This window comes from Eurosta solidaginis, chromosome 1 (genome assembly GCF_040869045.1).
Source record: "Eurosta solidaginis isolate ZX-2024a chromosome 1, ASM4086904v1, whole genome shotgun sequence".
In the NCBI taxonomy this organism is placed as follows: domain Eukaryota; kingdom Metazoa; phylum Arthropoda; class Insecta; order Diptera; family Tephritidae; genus Eurosta; species Eurosta solidaginis.
In genome coordinates, this window is record NC_090319.1 from 394,661,657 (window position 1) to 394,678,476 (window position 16,820).

At 36.7% G+C, this 16,820-nt stretch overlaps 2 protein-coding genes across 2 annotated transcripts; one reads left to right on the forward strand and one right to left on the reverse strand.

The window, feature by feature from the left end:
- Nucleotides 1-3,105: 3,105 nt before the first annotated feature.
- On the reverse strand, nucleotides 3,106-4,000 carry LOC137253119 (uncharacterized). The gene is made up of 2 exons (XM_067789558.1): nucleotides 3,848-4,000; nucleotides 3,106-3,507 (listed from the first exon to the last, which is right to left on the reverse strand). Exons 1-2 carry the CDS (start codon nucleotides 3,998-4,000, stop codon nucleotides 3,106-3,108), a joined length of 555 nt encoding a protein of 184 aa, XP_067645659.1.
- A 7,895-nt stretch (nucleotides 4,001-11,895) lies between these two features.
- On the forward strand, nucleotides 11,896-15,112 carry LOC137238537 (pyridoxal phosphate homeostasis protein). Its single transcript, XM_067763651.1, has 5 exons — nucleotides 11,896-12,147; nucleotides 12,224-12,436; nucleotides 14,270-14,417; nucleotides 14,491-14,732; nucleotides 14,806-15,112. Exons 1-5 carry the CDS (start codon nucleotides 12,058-12,060, stop codon nucleotides 14,875-14,877), a joined length of 765 nt encoding a protein of 254 aa, XP_067619752.1. The 5' UTR covers nucleotides 11,896-12,057; the 3' UTR covers nucleotides 14,878-15,112.
- Nucleotides 15,113-16,820: the final 1,708 nt, after the last annotated feature.

The window sequence follows — 16,820 nt, forward strand, 5'->3', positions numbered from 1 at the left end:
GCACTCAAGCTTTTCCCAAGGACTTAAGCTTTGTTACAGTTATTAACGCTATATTCTTGCCCAGGTGGAATGTGCAGAACGGCGTATTCAAATCTGCAGGTAGGCTTTGAAGTATTTGACAACAAAAAATTTATTAAATAAATAAAAACTAGAAAAAATGTGTTAAACTACTGAGCATACGCTGAAGTTAGCTCTGATTTACTTCTACGACCTCGAATTTATTTTAATTTATTTAGACCAATTTTGGCAATAACATCGGCTTGACATTATTTCATAAGTGAGGGATAACAGAGTTCATTAATCGGTTCAAATATCGAAAATAACGTATAGGCAATATTTACTTGTATGTCTTAGATTGCGAGTTTTATATGTATGTATGTTAATTACAGTCTAAGTCCATATATCTCAAATTAGCCATGAATTAAATCAGCGCGTGGTTGGTTGCAATGTAGGGTCATTTTAAATGTTTTTTTATTTGTTTTTAACCAAAAATGAATTCGATTGCCTTGCAAATGCTTTATATGGAGAATGCGTTGAAGGGGCGATCTCAAACTTTACAAGAAAATGTGAACTTTAAATAATATGTAAATGTGACACATTTGCGTTTACCTATGGATGTGCGTACCGGAAGATCGAAGTGCATATTTTATTTTTAACATAAATCACCAGTACTACCACATTTTTCTATGTTGCAATAAATGGGACCAGAATAAATTTTGTATAGAAAATTCATACATACTTATTTGTCGCCTACAGTTCACATTTGCATATACATATGTATGTAAATACTTATGTTTTCAGTTGAAAAAGATATGCACAATGCAATGAATTAAACGTCAACCAATATTTAAGATACTCATACCAATTGGTCAGTTTATCAACGTACATTGTTGTGATTCAAAGTATCCTAAAGCTAATCTGAGTATCTACATTAGTGTTTGGTATTAAAGCCAAGCACTTCTGGCCATGTAATTTTGCCATTGTTGATTTTCTTTTTAATCAAACCTTTGATACAAACATCAAACATACACTAAAGAATGTGAAATATTTTTAGGCTATTCAACAGAGCTGTTTTGTTTGCCCCTGATTAGATGCTTCCGTAGTTTACCGTTAGATCAATATTTTTAATTTAGAGCAAAGCTAAAATATGACTTTTACCAATTTTACACACAAGCTGTTTTAAATAAAATAAGTTTACTTTGCAATATTCAGATAAAGTTCAGTTTATCAATAAATTAAGACGAGGATGAAATTATCACTTTTTTTATACAGACTTTATCTCATATGTGACAAATTTTAACAAAAGTTATAACGCTCTGACGAAAAAGTTACAGCACCAACTAAAAAAATAACGTTGAAAGTCTTTGAATTGTGTTGGTCACTGGCAAAAAGCTTTCAAGATAAAAAAGAAAGCTATGCAAAAGCAGACACAAGTAAATACTCATACATACATAAGTATATGATGCCAAAGAAAAACCACAAAAGACTTCACTGGTCTGTTTATGCCCATACAGTCAGCAACAAAATGACAGCACACGGGCTCCTGATTTATATATCGTAGATCCCGCTGTCAAAGCTGCTAAATCCACCCATTAACACAAGATAATAACATTTGTACTGAAAACGAAGACCACGGTGGCCACAGCGCAATCCCTTATATTTTTTATAGAAATATTGAAAAATATAAATACCTAATTACCCCAAGCTGAACGTTCCATAATATTATCGCGAACTGTACATATGTATGTATGAATGTTTGTATTTTTCAATAGCCCATAAGTACAAAAGGGCATTCAAACAGTCATCTGCGTTTTAACTGAAACCGGTCTTTGGAGTACTAAAACCGAATCGGTGCGTTTTGACCGCTGGTTATTACTTCGGCTCTTCTTAAGCTTGACCCAGAAATAATGCATTATGTAAAATTCATTGATTGATTTATTATGATGAAATATGTACATGTTGCTTGCAGAAGTTTTTTTTTTTTTAATTTATCGAAAGTAGATGTTTAATTTCAGCGGATTTACACACACACATATACACAGCTATGAATCGTTTAAGATACATAAAATATTTTTTTTTATTCTTCGGTATCTGGTGCGGCTGGCAGGATCACGTTAACACCCTTTTATAAGGTATTTTCGACCTTTACTTTTAATCTTTAGCCAAAATAATGAATTTAACCATATGGAAGTTTAAATTGTCTAACAAACCTGAGTTTGTAATTTGTATGTACAACGGGACTTGTGTGTTGGTGTGAATGAAAAAATGCCGAATGCAGGAACCATCTGTCCGTGGGCTAAAAAAACCGTTTCATTATGTATAGGTATTTTTTAAAATACGTAGGTCTAGAGTCCACTTTCATAGCTTAGTAGTTTACCTCGTCAAAAGTTTTAATGCTAGGTTGGTGGAGGAAGACCTCCCACTTGGCTCCAGTAATCGCAAACCAAGGGGTACCATGTATGAATTCTAATGAGACGGTGAAACGTGCCAATAGGGACGATGATAATGACTTGAAATATGCTTTCAGATGTAGTCGTCAGATCTGGTCTTATTTCACCACAGCCTGGTATCCTTGAGGTGGCCGATGGGTTCGTCGTTGGCATTCCCATATTTGGAGTCAAATTCGCCTGCTACTTTTGCTTGGTGGTTCATTAACATCCTTGCAAGGGCTTGGCCTAGAACCAAAATCTTTGCATGCATCAAACAACGAAAATCCAATAACGTTCCTTAACTCATTCTTTAATGCGAGTCTTAAACTCCTTATTTAACAATTAATTATTTTAATTTATTAAGTTTTATTGTTAATCATTCTTAAAATGTCGACTAAGATTTTCAATAACTCCATCCACTTTTACTTTCCAAATATATTAAAGTTTATGGTGGCCTAAAAATACCAGGTATGGCTAATTTCGCTCCAATTGATACAAAGACGTACAGGAATCACAAATGTCTAAAATGATGGAGATTTTTAAAAGTTTAGTTTCCGTTTAAGAATTGGGACTTGTAATATGAGACGAAATGGCTTTCCAAACTCTTCAGAATGAGGTACATATAGTAGCTTTCATGATCCGCTAAAAGACTTAACATTGTACATTAGCATTTGTTTTACTCTGCTGCTATTGAAGGTTGATCCTCTGGTTGTTTGTCCGATACAACTGCAGTCTCCTGATCACCAACTTCGGCTGCAGAGTTTTTAGGAGTGGACGTTGCTTCCGGATCTAATGTGACGTCAACTGGTGCTTTTGAGGGAGGATCCGCCAATGGGTTCTTTGCATACGAACCAGGTTCTTCACTTTGTAATTCTGAAGGAATTGTCGTCTGTTTCTTCGCGTCCTTTTCCATAGTTGACGATGTTGCCTTTGGCAAGTCTACAATATATGGATAATTTCCCTGCTCACCTGTAATATCTTTATATTCGTCTTTTGGCAGAAGGCCAGCCGAGTTCCCAACAACTGCTGCAGCTGTCGCAGAGAGACGTCGGGCAGTTTCAGGCATTATGCCTTCCCACTATAAAGAAAAAATTATTCTTGGTTACAGCTTAAAAGATGGGGGTAGCAAAAGATTAATTTTGACCTACGCAATGAAAATTTTATTTCTGTCAAGATATGTTTGCAAAAAATAACTGCAAATTTGATATGGCTGTATTTTTCATACTGTTTTGAGCACACACAGACAGCATACAGAAAGTCCTTCTGCTCGGAAATCCAGTAGATTCCGCCGCAGATATTGGATCAACCCTGGGTTATTTTTTGGGTTTCAAATATCTTTAGACAAAAATCAAAAGTCCACACGGAGGTCCTTATACCCCTTTATATAATTTTCGATAAATTCGATCTTTCCTCCGTACCATTAAAAATATTCCAACTGTTATCCAAAAAGCCAACGCCAGCACCAATACAAATTTAGTTATTTGCACAAGTACAAATGTAACTGGATCTACTGTTAACTTAATAATGGTGGCTTTTATAAACCAAACCAATTTTTCTATTCCGCAATCCATTTGCCAAGCACTTGGCGCTACTCCTCCGTGGGAAAATAAATAAATTTATATTTTAATTTTTCTAACGACAGTTTAATTTTTATGTTTACTTTTTACGTTTTCTTGATTTTGTTTGAAGTTTACTGGAAAATGCTTGTGAGCTTTCAGATAGATACCTTAACTATTTTCGAATACCTGCATTTTCACATCACTGTTCATACTTAATTCTATACGAAAGCATAACACTCTTCATTCACGTCTAAAATGATCGAGATTGGAAGACGGGTTTTGGATCCGGATCCCGAGTCCGCAAACATTCGCGAAAAACCGACATATTACCCCGGACCACTCCGAATCCAGAGGTGTTCTCCATAGTATTTTTGCGCAGAACACCTTTCTGCCTTGGAAACCTTTAGCCGCGAATATAAAAAACTACCCTGGGTGGGTCTAACATCGGTTTGGAGATCAAAACTATATCCGCACAAAACACTGTTGTTCACAATTTTTTTTTTTTTAATTGAAAACTTTTTGTTCATGCCTTCTTCCTTATTATATCAGAACTACGTCTTGGCATAGTAAATGGTATACTTACATAGCATTCAAAAAAACCGATAAACTTATTTCAGTAAGTGTACCGATAACTCCGCCGCTCCTATTAGCACGAAGGCTCTAAACCAACACAAAACGTACTCAACCCTTTATTTCTCGGAATTTCCTACATCTGCATGCCCCAAATTATAAGCATGTGACACTAAAAGGTTCTGTACTGAAAGTACCCACATCAGGACCTTACTTCTCTTTTTAGAAAAAGGAGCAGATTTTTAGTCTAATCTCAGATAATCAAAGTTTATTAAACACAACAAGAAACAACAAAAATATATTTATATTTATTTGAAAAATATGTACTAGCGTTACTACGAAACCAAAAAACACAATTTTTGACATTAAAGGAATATTGTAGTTTAATGTTAGAACTCTAAAGTAGTTCTCTAATGCATCTCTTCTCGAAAACTAGGTTAGAAAACAAGGTTAGAATTCAATTAGAGAAAGATTTGAGAAACACCAGATATGCGATGTGGTCACAGTTATCGATTATTTGGACGACGTGACCACTCATCCGTAGTGGTATACAAAAGAAAAAAAACGTGAAAAGTTGTGCGAAAATATTGGTAGTAGCAAAATCAGTTTTTCATTTGTATTAATTAAAATTGGTATATGAAAATGAATAGTGGTATTCTCTCTGTCTAGAATCCATAGAAAACGTAGAAAGTTCACCATTTTAGTGTCAGAAGATTTCTCCACGCAACACCAAAATACATTTGTGAAAAATTGTATACGGTTTCTACATTTTCTTTATCCAAACTCCTGTATATTTGAATAGAAAATTTATAAATGTGACAAGAACGTAGAGACTGAAATTCATTGTGAATTCATACAAGTGAAAAATCTTTATATTCCTCCATTTCCATACCTACCTGTCAAATAATAGCTGATAGAGAGAATGGCTGCCGCGAATGGCCAGAGAATTGCTCGCGGTTATTAAATTGAACTGCTATGAATTGCCCATTTGTGTCTCAAATCAGCTTTTCTTTTAAATGTGTATACTGAAAATCAGACTACATATTTCTATTAAGCAGACATTTTAAAATATGTAAATAATGCAATAAACCAGTCGTTTACAAAAATTTTTGAAAAACACTATTGAGCAAATAATTTAAGTAATCGAACAGCGATTGAACAAGTGATCGAGGCTGTTTCCCTACATATCAATACAATTCGATTACTCTTTCTGACTAAATAATGAGTTATCATACAATTGAACAAAAGGAATAATCAAATATGAATACTTTTGATGATGAAAAACTAAAAAGCATTTTTCGATCACTTTTTGGAATCATTTTTGAAGTCCTTTAATGACTAAATTATAATATTTCATAAAAACCAACAAAAAGAATAATCAAATATGCTTACCTTTGATGATCAAAAAACTGAATATAGTTTTTCAATCACATTTTGGCATCATATTTGAATCAAATGTTTTTACTTTAGCTGATCAAAAATTTATAATCATTTTTCATTCAGCTTTCTGAATCTGTTATGGATATATTTGTTGACTGAATAATGAATTTATACTTGTTGAAATTTTCCTTTTCATTAAAAATTTTATTTTTTTCACATACACATATTTTTTCAATCATGAAGCTAAGAAAAACTATATAAAAATTGTATTATTTATGCGAAAGATATTCTTCAAGACAAAAATAATGTAATGCTGCTCGTGAACGAAGATTTCCCCAACCATTTCTCCCCTTCAGCTTCCCAGAAAATACATAATGATTGGTCAATACATAGGTTGTGAGCTATTTGAACCCCAGGTAAGTGAAACTATCTTGACATACCTGGATACGGCTTCAACATCCCGTATCGTATCCGTATTTTAAGATGCAGACGGTAATGCTGATGTTGGATGTTGTAGTCGCAGGTGTATATCGGTCAAGTTTGTTTGCGAGTTAGCTGTGGTTCGAATAGCTCACTTTCGCATGCTTTCTTCCCCTGATGAAATAAGATTATTATGTAGTATCCTATTTTGAATGAGATATGAAGAATAAATGCATTATAATGGCATTCAAAAATCTCAACCAAAACGATTGAAATATATTCACGAATATGATCAGAAAATGACTGTGAAAAGCAGTCAAATATTCCTCTAAAACTATTAAAGCTCAATTTTACAATGATATCAGATATGAATAAAGAGCGTTTCGAAATAGGAATCATAAATGATTATTCAAGAATAATCACATTTATGGTACATTTTTCTCCCGACGATACGTCAATTTCCGAACATAAAATGCTTTTAAATTTGAACGTTTTTAATCATTTTGGGGTATGATATTTAAATATTTTTTGATCAAAATTTTCAAAAAATGCTGGCTGGGTTACTATTGTGAACGTTTTTGTCAAATATTCGCCACTTGTATGAATTCACAATGCTGAAATTTCAATTAAAATAAAAACTGTCCTGTCTGTATTACATGCATAATACATATATAGATTTCATATTTAACATTTGGCACTACGTGCAGGATCAGATGGAAAGGATATTAGTTGTGTACGTGGTGCGTTCTCCGAGTATTGTATATTTGATCTAGAAAACGTAGATTATTTTCTACGATTACAACGTTTCATGGTCTGAGATAATTCGCCTAATAAAAAAAGGTTGAAGAGGGAAAGTGAGCAAACTGTTGACATGCTTTTTGACAGGCATTATGAAGAAACCTTACACTTATCCATATCTCAAATCAACGCAGAGCTAAAAACTGAAGGAATACATGTCAGCGAAAATTTCGTTTAAATTAGATTTGGAATTGTTATAAGAACCTTTTAATTATATTCATACTACTCAGACAATTCACAAGCTGCCTTATGTGAAATATCGTTAGCTTAATGTGAAAATGTGCTAAGTCACTTTTTTTGGAAAATTGTATTTTAATGCAGTTTTAAAACTGAATTCAAAATGCATCGATCACAAAAAAAAAAATATTTTTATTTTTCATTTTTACGTGCTGTGGGCAATGATGTGTAAATGTGCTAAGTCGTCAGTTGTTAAAAAGTTGCTAAGTCAACCTGTCAACAATATCAATCTGAATTACTAGTCATTTCTTTGTGCGCGCATGCTTTGTTGTTGTTGTACTAACGATAAAGACACCACCCGAAGGCTTTGGGGATTGTTACCGATGTTGATGGTCCTTTGCCGGATATACATAGATCCGGTACGTCCCGCTAACAAAGCACTATTAAGGTACTAGCCCGACCATCTTGGGAACCATTTATATGCCCACATTAAACCTTCTAGGCAATTTGTGCCAGCTGGTATATGATGGCAGACCGTCTGGCCAGTGAAGCATACGTAAAGCAATTTTTGTAAAAAATTTTTGAATTTTCTCAATTTTATAGGAGTTAAGATTCATAGAAAGGATACCATATTATTGAGCAATATTCAAGACCACTTCTGACCAAGTATATATTGTAACGAATTTACTGCAATTCCGCTTATTTGCAACCTTCTACTAACGTTTGAATCACTAAACTGTTGAATAAATAACTCCACTATTCAATAATGCAAAATGGCCTTTATTCAAGTATTTAACACTACTATTTCTCGACAGATAGCGTGCTTAAATCAAACTGATTGTCGTGCCGCATTTTATACTGTTTGGTTTCCTCATTGACATATTTCTTAGAGCTTCTATTTCTAGAATTTACTAGTTAGTTATCAGCTTTAAATTTCTTCGCTATAACTACAGATGCACGATTTCATAGCTTCTCTCATAGCCCAAGCGCATGTATATTTCTGAAAAATACGGGATGTCCCGGCCAATACGGGACATTTGGCAACGCTAATGGGTAGACATAATGATTTATTTGTTGATGTGCATACGAGTCACTGCTTAGTATCGGCTTAGAGATGATAGTATCCCTTAGTGTTGCTAATATTCGTCACACCGACCTCCACTTAAGTCTGATCGTCCCGATCAGACAAATCTCTCGATATAAACACTGCCAGCCTTTTCAAATGAACCACTTTCATTTTGGTTTATGGCTTGCCAATGGTTTGTATGCGGTACACTACATCGTTGATCCGTTTTACAACTTTGTATGGGCCTTCCCAATTACACTGCAATTTCAGGAACAAACCTTTTTTTCGTTGTGGGTTGTATAACAGCACCAAATCTCCTTCCTGATAGCCTTCCGAATTAATTGCTTTATCGTATCTGGCTTTCATCTTGTCACTCATAATCTTTGCTCGTTGCCTTACGAGATCGTGTATCTCTCTCAGCTCTTCTTCCAAGACACCAGTGGATTTCTTGATATTTCTCTCCGCATCGGCATCTATCTCAAACTTCAAATTAGCTGGCAATCGAAGGTCATTGCGAAAAATTACCTTTGCGGGAGTTTGGCCCGTTGTCTCATGGCCTGCCGATCGGTAAGCCATCAAGAATAATGATATGTGTGTATCCCACTCCTTATGGTACTTGTCTACTACTTTCCTTAAATGCTGCTCCAAGGTTCTATTGAAACGTTCCACCATACCATCGGAGTGAGGATGCAATGCAGTTGTCCATGTTTTTCGAATGCCCAACTTCTTACACATTTCTTGGAACACAGCTGATTCAAAATTCCTGCCTTGGTCAGAATGTAACTCCATTGGTACACCATACCTTGCATCCCAAGCGTTTGTAACCACTGCTACTGTTTCCGCTTCTTGGTTTGGAATTATGTATACCTCTGGCCATTTACTGAAATAATCCATAACCATCAGTACGTATTTGTTTCCGCGGTTGCTAGTAGGAAATGGACCTGCGACATCCATGGCGATCCTTTAAAATGGTGCACCTGAAATATATTGTTTCATCTGGCCATGACTTCGTGTTTTGGGCCTTTTCGCTCTGTGGCAAACCTCGCAGTTGGCAATCCACTCGGTGACCGACTGACGGCAACCAACCCAATAGAATCTCTGCTTAATTTTCTCGAGCGTCAATTTCACATTAAGCTAACGATATGTGCTATGATTTTAAACCTGTCATAAGCGCATTGTTGTTCTCATAAAAAACCACAGTTCAACAGCGTATGTATATCAAGTGTGCTAAATTATTGTCAAACAAATTATTTATTTGATTTTAAAAATTTCAAAGAATTTTCATACAAAATGCAAAAAAACAAAGAAAAGCTGTTAGTAGCAACGAAAATATTAGGGGTTCCATAAATTTTGATTTTTCAATGCTTTTACTGAGGGCTCGTCTTACGGGTATATATTTGAATACAACATACAACTCTTTGTAGTGTTCACAAGGGGCGTATTTAAAAAAACTCCATAAGACAATTAAAGACTTTATGAATTGCCCAACTAAGTATATAAGCTTATAACACATTACATGTATTTGATACAAAAAAACAATGACAATTGAAGTAATTCTAAATAATTGGGTTCAATATATTAGAAACCAATTAAAAATTGACGTTAGCATTCTAATCCTTTTCTCGATATCGAGAACAAAGTCCTGTAACCATCTACCTTAGAGAAATAATCAGAGTTCGATTCGTTTTCTAATCGTTCCGTAACGTACATTACATTGACAAATAATGCGTTAACAGACGAACAACAGAGAATATGTCTTGGAACACTTAAGCTTTAACCGTCCTGTGCATAGATGGGTACCCGGGTACCTTTTTCATATTCAAAAACCATTTTTAAACAATCTACAAATAGAAACGAGTTAAATTTTGTGGCATCCTATGGGAATAAATAAGTTGTATACAAAAAGGAAAGACAATTTTTTCAAATATACTTTCATAAAGATTGTTTTTTAATAAATTAGTTTTTTATTACTAAAATTAGTTTTTTCTTACTAGTTCTCATGGCCGGGATACCCAGGTATCACTAGTAGTTCTCACGTATGAACTGCCTTGTGGTACCCGGGTACCCAGCCATGCGCACTAAGGAGAAAATTATTCATGAACAGGACAGCAGGACAGTTAAGTTAACATGTGACAGTGGAAAGGGGAAACATGGTGAATCGCAAGACATCGAATACACAAACCTTGCAGACTTGAAAAGCAGAGGTCGTAATATTGTACATATGAGTTGTAATATGCAGATGTCGCCGCTGTATTTCCCTGACATCTGTTTTTGAAAAGTATGTTTACCAAAGGCAATGTTGCCAAACTAATAAAAAAATATGCAAATTATCTAACTCACAAGTTGAACTAAACCTCTATGGGATTTATTTGAGTGTAGGTAAGTCACTTGCCGTCATCCAGTGAGTTTTACAGCTCCGGCTCACGCTGAATTCTCACGGGAATGCTCTGGATCTTTGAGAGACTTGAGAAGCAGATGTCGTGATATTTTCGCACACGTGAAATGTGATAGGCAGATGTTGCCGCTGTTTTTCATTTAACTCATACGGCGAAAGGCTAAGAAGCGACATCTATCTTTGAAAAAGTAGATTTATTAAAGGCAGCGTTGCCAAACTAAAGACAAGTAATTAACAAATTATCTGGTTCACAAATTGAACCAGACTTCTATCTGGATTTATCTGGCTCAAATCGTTGTTGTTGCATTTACATGCAAAATTATTTATCTGTCTCAGGCTCTTTGCAACCGGATGATGGATATTGTTGCATTTACATGCAGAATAACTTATCTCGCTAGGCTATTTGCGACCGGATGATACATAATACGGTAATTTTGTAGGACGGCATGACACTGCTAATACTGTTCCAAAAATATAAAGAAAGGTGTCAAACGACGCGTCTTGATATCAGTATTAATAATCCGAAACCGGAAAATAAAAATTTTAATTCGTTCAAACGAAATTCGTATTAACGAAAAACCCGCGGGTCCCTCCCAAAACGGGGGTGGTATCCATAGTATTTTTGCGCAGAACACCTTTCTGCGTTGGCGGCCTTCGGCCACATTATAAAAAAATACTCTGGGTGGCTCCAACACTGGTTTGGAGACCAAAATTATATCCGCCCAAAACACTTATGTTCACATTTTTTTTTGTGTGTATACAGCATTACAACAACCACATGAAAATCGTCAACTTCACCTGCAAATATCTCGGGACAGAGTCAAAATATTAATTTTCCGGCTTCGGACTTTATTTTCGAGATTAATACGCGTCTTTTGACACCTCCTTCGATATTTTTGGACGCGTATTAGCAGTGTCATGCTGTCGTATTCTCATAATATATTGGTAAATAACTGAAATGAAAGATTTTAGGGTAACAAATTTACTAACTAGAATCCGAATTGTTCCATCATTCTACCAACAGTTAAAAACACAAAATTTAGTGAGGATAGGGAAAGCTGGCAGCCATAGTTTTCACATGTTATTTTGACAAATTATGATTTTGACATATCCATATCGTTCCGCCATGAACATATCTAATCATTTATTCATTTACAATTTATAAGCAAAAAAAAAAAAAAAACAATGATAGATATATTTTCATCTTGAAAAGTTTCCAGCAGTTAATACCATAGATCCAAGTTAAAGGATATCTTTGATTCTATGATACGCATGATGACCGAGGTGAACATTAAAGCTGGCATTGAAAGCATTTTGCGACGAATCGATGAAGCATACGCAAGGCGCCCGACGGTAATACTCCAAACTGTTATTTTTATAAATATTACAATATTTTAATGAGATCTTAATTATTTCCCTGTGTAAATAGCATATTAAGGCGCCTAAACCTTTACTGGTAGCAGTTAGTAAAACGAAGCCTGTTGAGATGATAATCGAAGCATACCAGGCCGGCCAACGACATTTTGGTGAAAATTATGTGCAAGAGTTAGTGGAAAAGACCCAGCATCCAGATATTCTACAACAATGCCCAGACATCAAATGGCATTTTATTGGTCATCTGCAAAACAATAAAATCAATAAAGTAGGTACCTACTTGATTCTAGATTATACTAGTTGATCTACACTTTAGTTGAAAGTGTCGATTCCTTTCATTGACCTAACAGATATTGATCTATTTGGAGAAAATTTATTTTTATACATCGCCTGTGCGTGTGATTGGGGCATAACTCCCCTTAAACGGCTAGACCGATTTGATGAAATTTTGTGTGTGTGCTCAAATTGTAAAAAAATTTGGTAATAGTCTAGAACAGGGGTCGACTGCTAATACGAGGCCAAAAAGAACAGGAAAAGTGTCAAACGACGTGTCTTGACATGAGTATTAAATTAAAAATTTCAAAACATATTAACGAAAAAGCGAAAAATTACTCCGGGTCCCTCCAAAAGGGGGGGATCAATGGCTTTATTGCGCAGAACAACTTTCTGCGTTGGCGGCCTTGTTGTTGTTGTTGTAGCGATAGGTTGCTGCCCGAAGGCTTTGGGGAGTGTTATCGATGTGCTGGTGCTTTGCCGGATACAGATCCGATACGCGCCGGTAACAGAACCATTAAGGTGCTAGCCCGACCATCCCTGGACCGATTTATGTGGCCACATTAAACCTTCAGGCCATCCCTCCCTCCCCACCACCAAGTTCCATGAGGAGTTTGGGGTCGCCAGAGCCTCGTCTGTTAGCGAAACAGGATTCGCCGCGGATGGGTGAGGTTGACAATTGGGTTTGGAGAAGCTATATATTGCGCTGGCAACCTGAAGGGTTGCGCTACAGAGCCCACACACAACAGTCGCCTCAACCTACCGCGGGTATATTATGACCCCCTAAACCCGCTGACGGCCTTCGGTCGCGCTTATAAGAAATTACCCTGGTCGGTCCGCCAGTGGGGCGAGATCAAAATTTAATCCGTGCAAAATCACTCTACACACAACAACATTACAACAACCACCCAGCGAGTTAGGGGGTTAGAATATACCCGAGGTAGGTATGCCTGTCGTAAGAGGCGACTAAAATACCAGATTCAAGGGGTTGTTTAGCGCAACCTTTTCAGGTTGCCGGTGCAATATATAGCTTGTCCAAACCCAATTGTCAACCTCACCCTCGAGCGGCGAATCCCGTTTCACTAACAGACGAGGCTGCGGCGACCACAAGCTCCTTATGGAACTTGGGTGGGGAGGAAGGGATGGCCTGAAAGTTTAATGCGGTCATGTAAATCGTTCCCGAGATGGTCGGACTAGTGCCTTAATGGTTCTTTGTTACCGGAGCGTGCCAGATCTATATCAAAGGACCATTAACATCGATAACACCCCCTTCGGGAGTGTTGTTGTTGTTGTAGCGATAAGGTTGCTCCCCGAAGGCTTTGGGGAGTGTTATCGATGTGATGGTCCTTTGCCGGATACAAATCCGGTACGCTCCGGTACCATAGCACCATTAAGGTGCTAGCCCGACCATCTCGGGAACGATTTATGTGGCCACATTAAACCTTCAGGCCATTCGCTCCCTCCCTACCGCCAAGTTCCATGAGGAGCTTGGGGTCGCCAGAGCCTCGTCTGTTAGTGAAACAGGATTCGCCGCGGATAGGTGAGGTTGACAATTGGGTTTGGAGAAGCTTTCGGGGATTGTCTTTATCGTTAATACAACAACAACCCCTGTCCTAGATTTTTACCAACATTTTAGAACTTTTTTATATTCAGACTCGGATTCTTCATGGATCGCTGCTATATTAACTTAAGCTGAGTGATCTAATGCTTATTTGCTTCTAATCTTGATGTTATACTACTATTGTTATATTTTACAATGTATTTCCAATGATTCCTAGGTATGCAAGTTAAGGAACATGACTGTCCTTTTTTTGTATTTTAATTTTAGATTCTCAAACTACCCAATCTATATATGATTCAAACTGTTGATAGTGAAAAATTGGCTACAGGATTGAATAGTGCGTGGCAGAAGATACATAGTGATGATAACAAACTCCTTTCGATACTGATTCAAGTCAATACGAGCGGTGAAGAAGGTAGAAACTAAAAGAAAAATGCAGTAAATGATTTGTAAACAATAAATTTAAATTTATTTTAAAATTTTGTTAGCTAAAAATGGCGTGTTACCAAGTGAGGCCCCAGCTTTGTACAAACATATAACAGAAAATTTGAAATATCTCCAACCAGAGGGTGTTATGACGATTGGTGCATTTGGATTTGATTACGCGACGGGACCAAATCCAGATTTCATATCACTGATTAATGTGTACAAAGAAATATGTGAACAGAATACGCTGGAACCAGATTCTGTGCAAGTATCCATGGGAATGTCTGACGATTTCGAAAACGCTGTATGTGCATGAGTACATTTGTTTGTTGCAAAACCGTTGCTGTCTACGCATACTTAATTCCTTACTATTACAGATAGAAGGTGGCAGCACCATTGTGCGCGTTGGAAGTGCGATTTTTGGTTTTCGAGCCAAGAAAAATGTCTAAGTCATTGAATGGATTAATTAACCAATATTGGCAGCAACTTTAACTAACATTTGCCCAAATACAATATCGGAGCTCACAAGGCCTATTATTCGTCGTATATAATGATAGCTGCTGTTTACAAAAATTTGGTTATATAAAGTTATGTCTTATCAAAGCTGCATACTTATACCTGAGAAAAAAATGTAGTCTGGGTTTTAAATTAGTTATGATACTAAAATTTAACTACAAATCAGAATATGATTGCCCTATTATTAAAATTAATGGGGACCATTTCGCGATTTTTTCAAAAGTGTCAAGTTACCGATTTTTTCTTTTTCATCGCTTCTAACTAACACAGTTACATCCCCACACAAGCTTATGGAGTTATGTTATGTACAGGTGCTGAGAAAAAATTTATTTTTATTATTTGCTTTGTTTACACTTTTCCGTGATAGCTATCGTAACTATCAGAACTGAAAATAATATACATACATAGCTATACCGAGCTGACTGATGCTTATATACTGTAACGAATTTACTGCAATTCCCCTTATTTGCAATTTTCTGCCAACGTTCGTATCGCTAAACTCCAATATTGAATAATGGAAAAATGGCCTTTATTAAAGTACTTCACAATAACACTTATACTTTGCAACGAATAGCTTGCTTAATAACCAAAGTGATTGATAGCTCAAATGAAAACTCTACTATTGCCCGCCAGATTGCGTGCTTAATCAATAACTGCTTGATAGCTCAACTTAAACTGAATTCCAGCGCCTCTACATTTGCTGCCGTTTATACTCTCTGATTTCAACGTTCGCATCTTCTAGGCGCTTCCAGAATCTACTAGTTGCCATCAGCTCTCAAACTTCTTAGCTGTAACTACAATTGCACGATTTTATAGCTTCTCTAATTGCATACTTTCAGGAGTAGCTCAGATATATGCATGTGTTTGAGCATTGACTCTCCGCTGCTCGTATACGGACATGGTACATTTGTGTAGACGCGATTATTGTTTCGGTTATGTAGATACATAATGATTGAATTATTGATGTGAATTCACGTCACTGCTTAGCATCGGCCTAGAGATAGCAGCACCCCTTAGTTTTCCTAATATTCGTAACACTGCCCTCCACCTAAGTCTGATCGTCCCGATCAGACAAATCTCCCGATCTAAACGCCGCTACCATCTCCAGATGTACCACTCTTCTACTCCGTGGTTTCTCAGTGGTTTGTATGCGGTAGATGGTATCACTGATCTTCTTCACAACTTTGTACGGGACTTCCCAACTGCACCGAATCTTGGATGGTATGCCTTTCCGCCGGTGAGGGTTGTATAACAGTACCAAATCTCCTTCCAAGAAACCTTCCGAATTTTTGTTCTCATTGTACCTGCGTTTCATCTTACTACTCATTATTCTTGATCTTTCCCCCGCACTCTGTTGTTTGGCCAATGAACTTCTTCGCAGAGCTTGCACTTGACGGATTGACTTTGCATCATCATTATCGTCTGAACGTTTCACAACAGTAGTGCGCGCTGGCTTGAAAGCACCCTCGCATTCTTTCTCGGAAATTCGTTGCTTCGTTTTTCTGCGTCGTTTAGGTTTTTTCAATGCCAGTGTTTCTCTCGCAGGTATTTTTAATTTTGATTTATTTGGCCCATTCGATCTATCAACCTTTGACCAGATGAGTGCTTCTGATTTTGGTGGTATTTGCTGACTCTCTTCCACCAGTACCCGATTACTTCTGAACCCTTTTTCCAAACTAAAGTTGAGTGGTATGTCCTGGTTCTTATAGCGCATAATTTTCCTCCGCATATCGATCCTGACGTCATGGGCAACCAAGAAGTCCACTCCCAATATGACTTCTTCAATGATCTTCGCCACAACGAATTTGTGTAGAACCGTGACCTTTCCAATCAAGACTTCACATATCACTTCTCCCTGAACTTGGTTATACTCGCC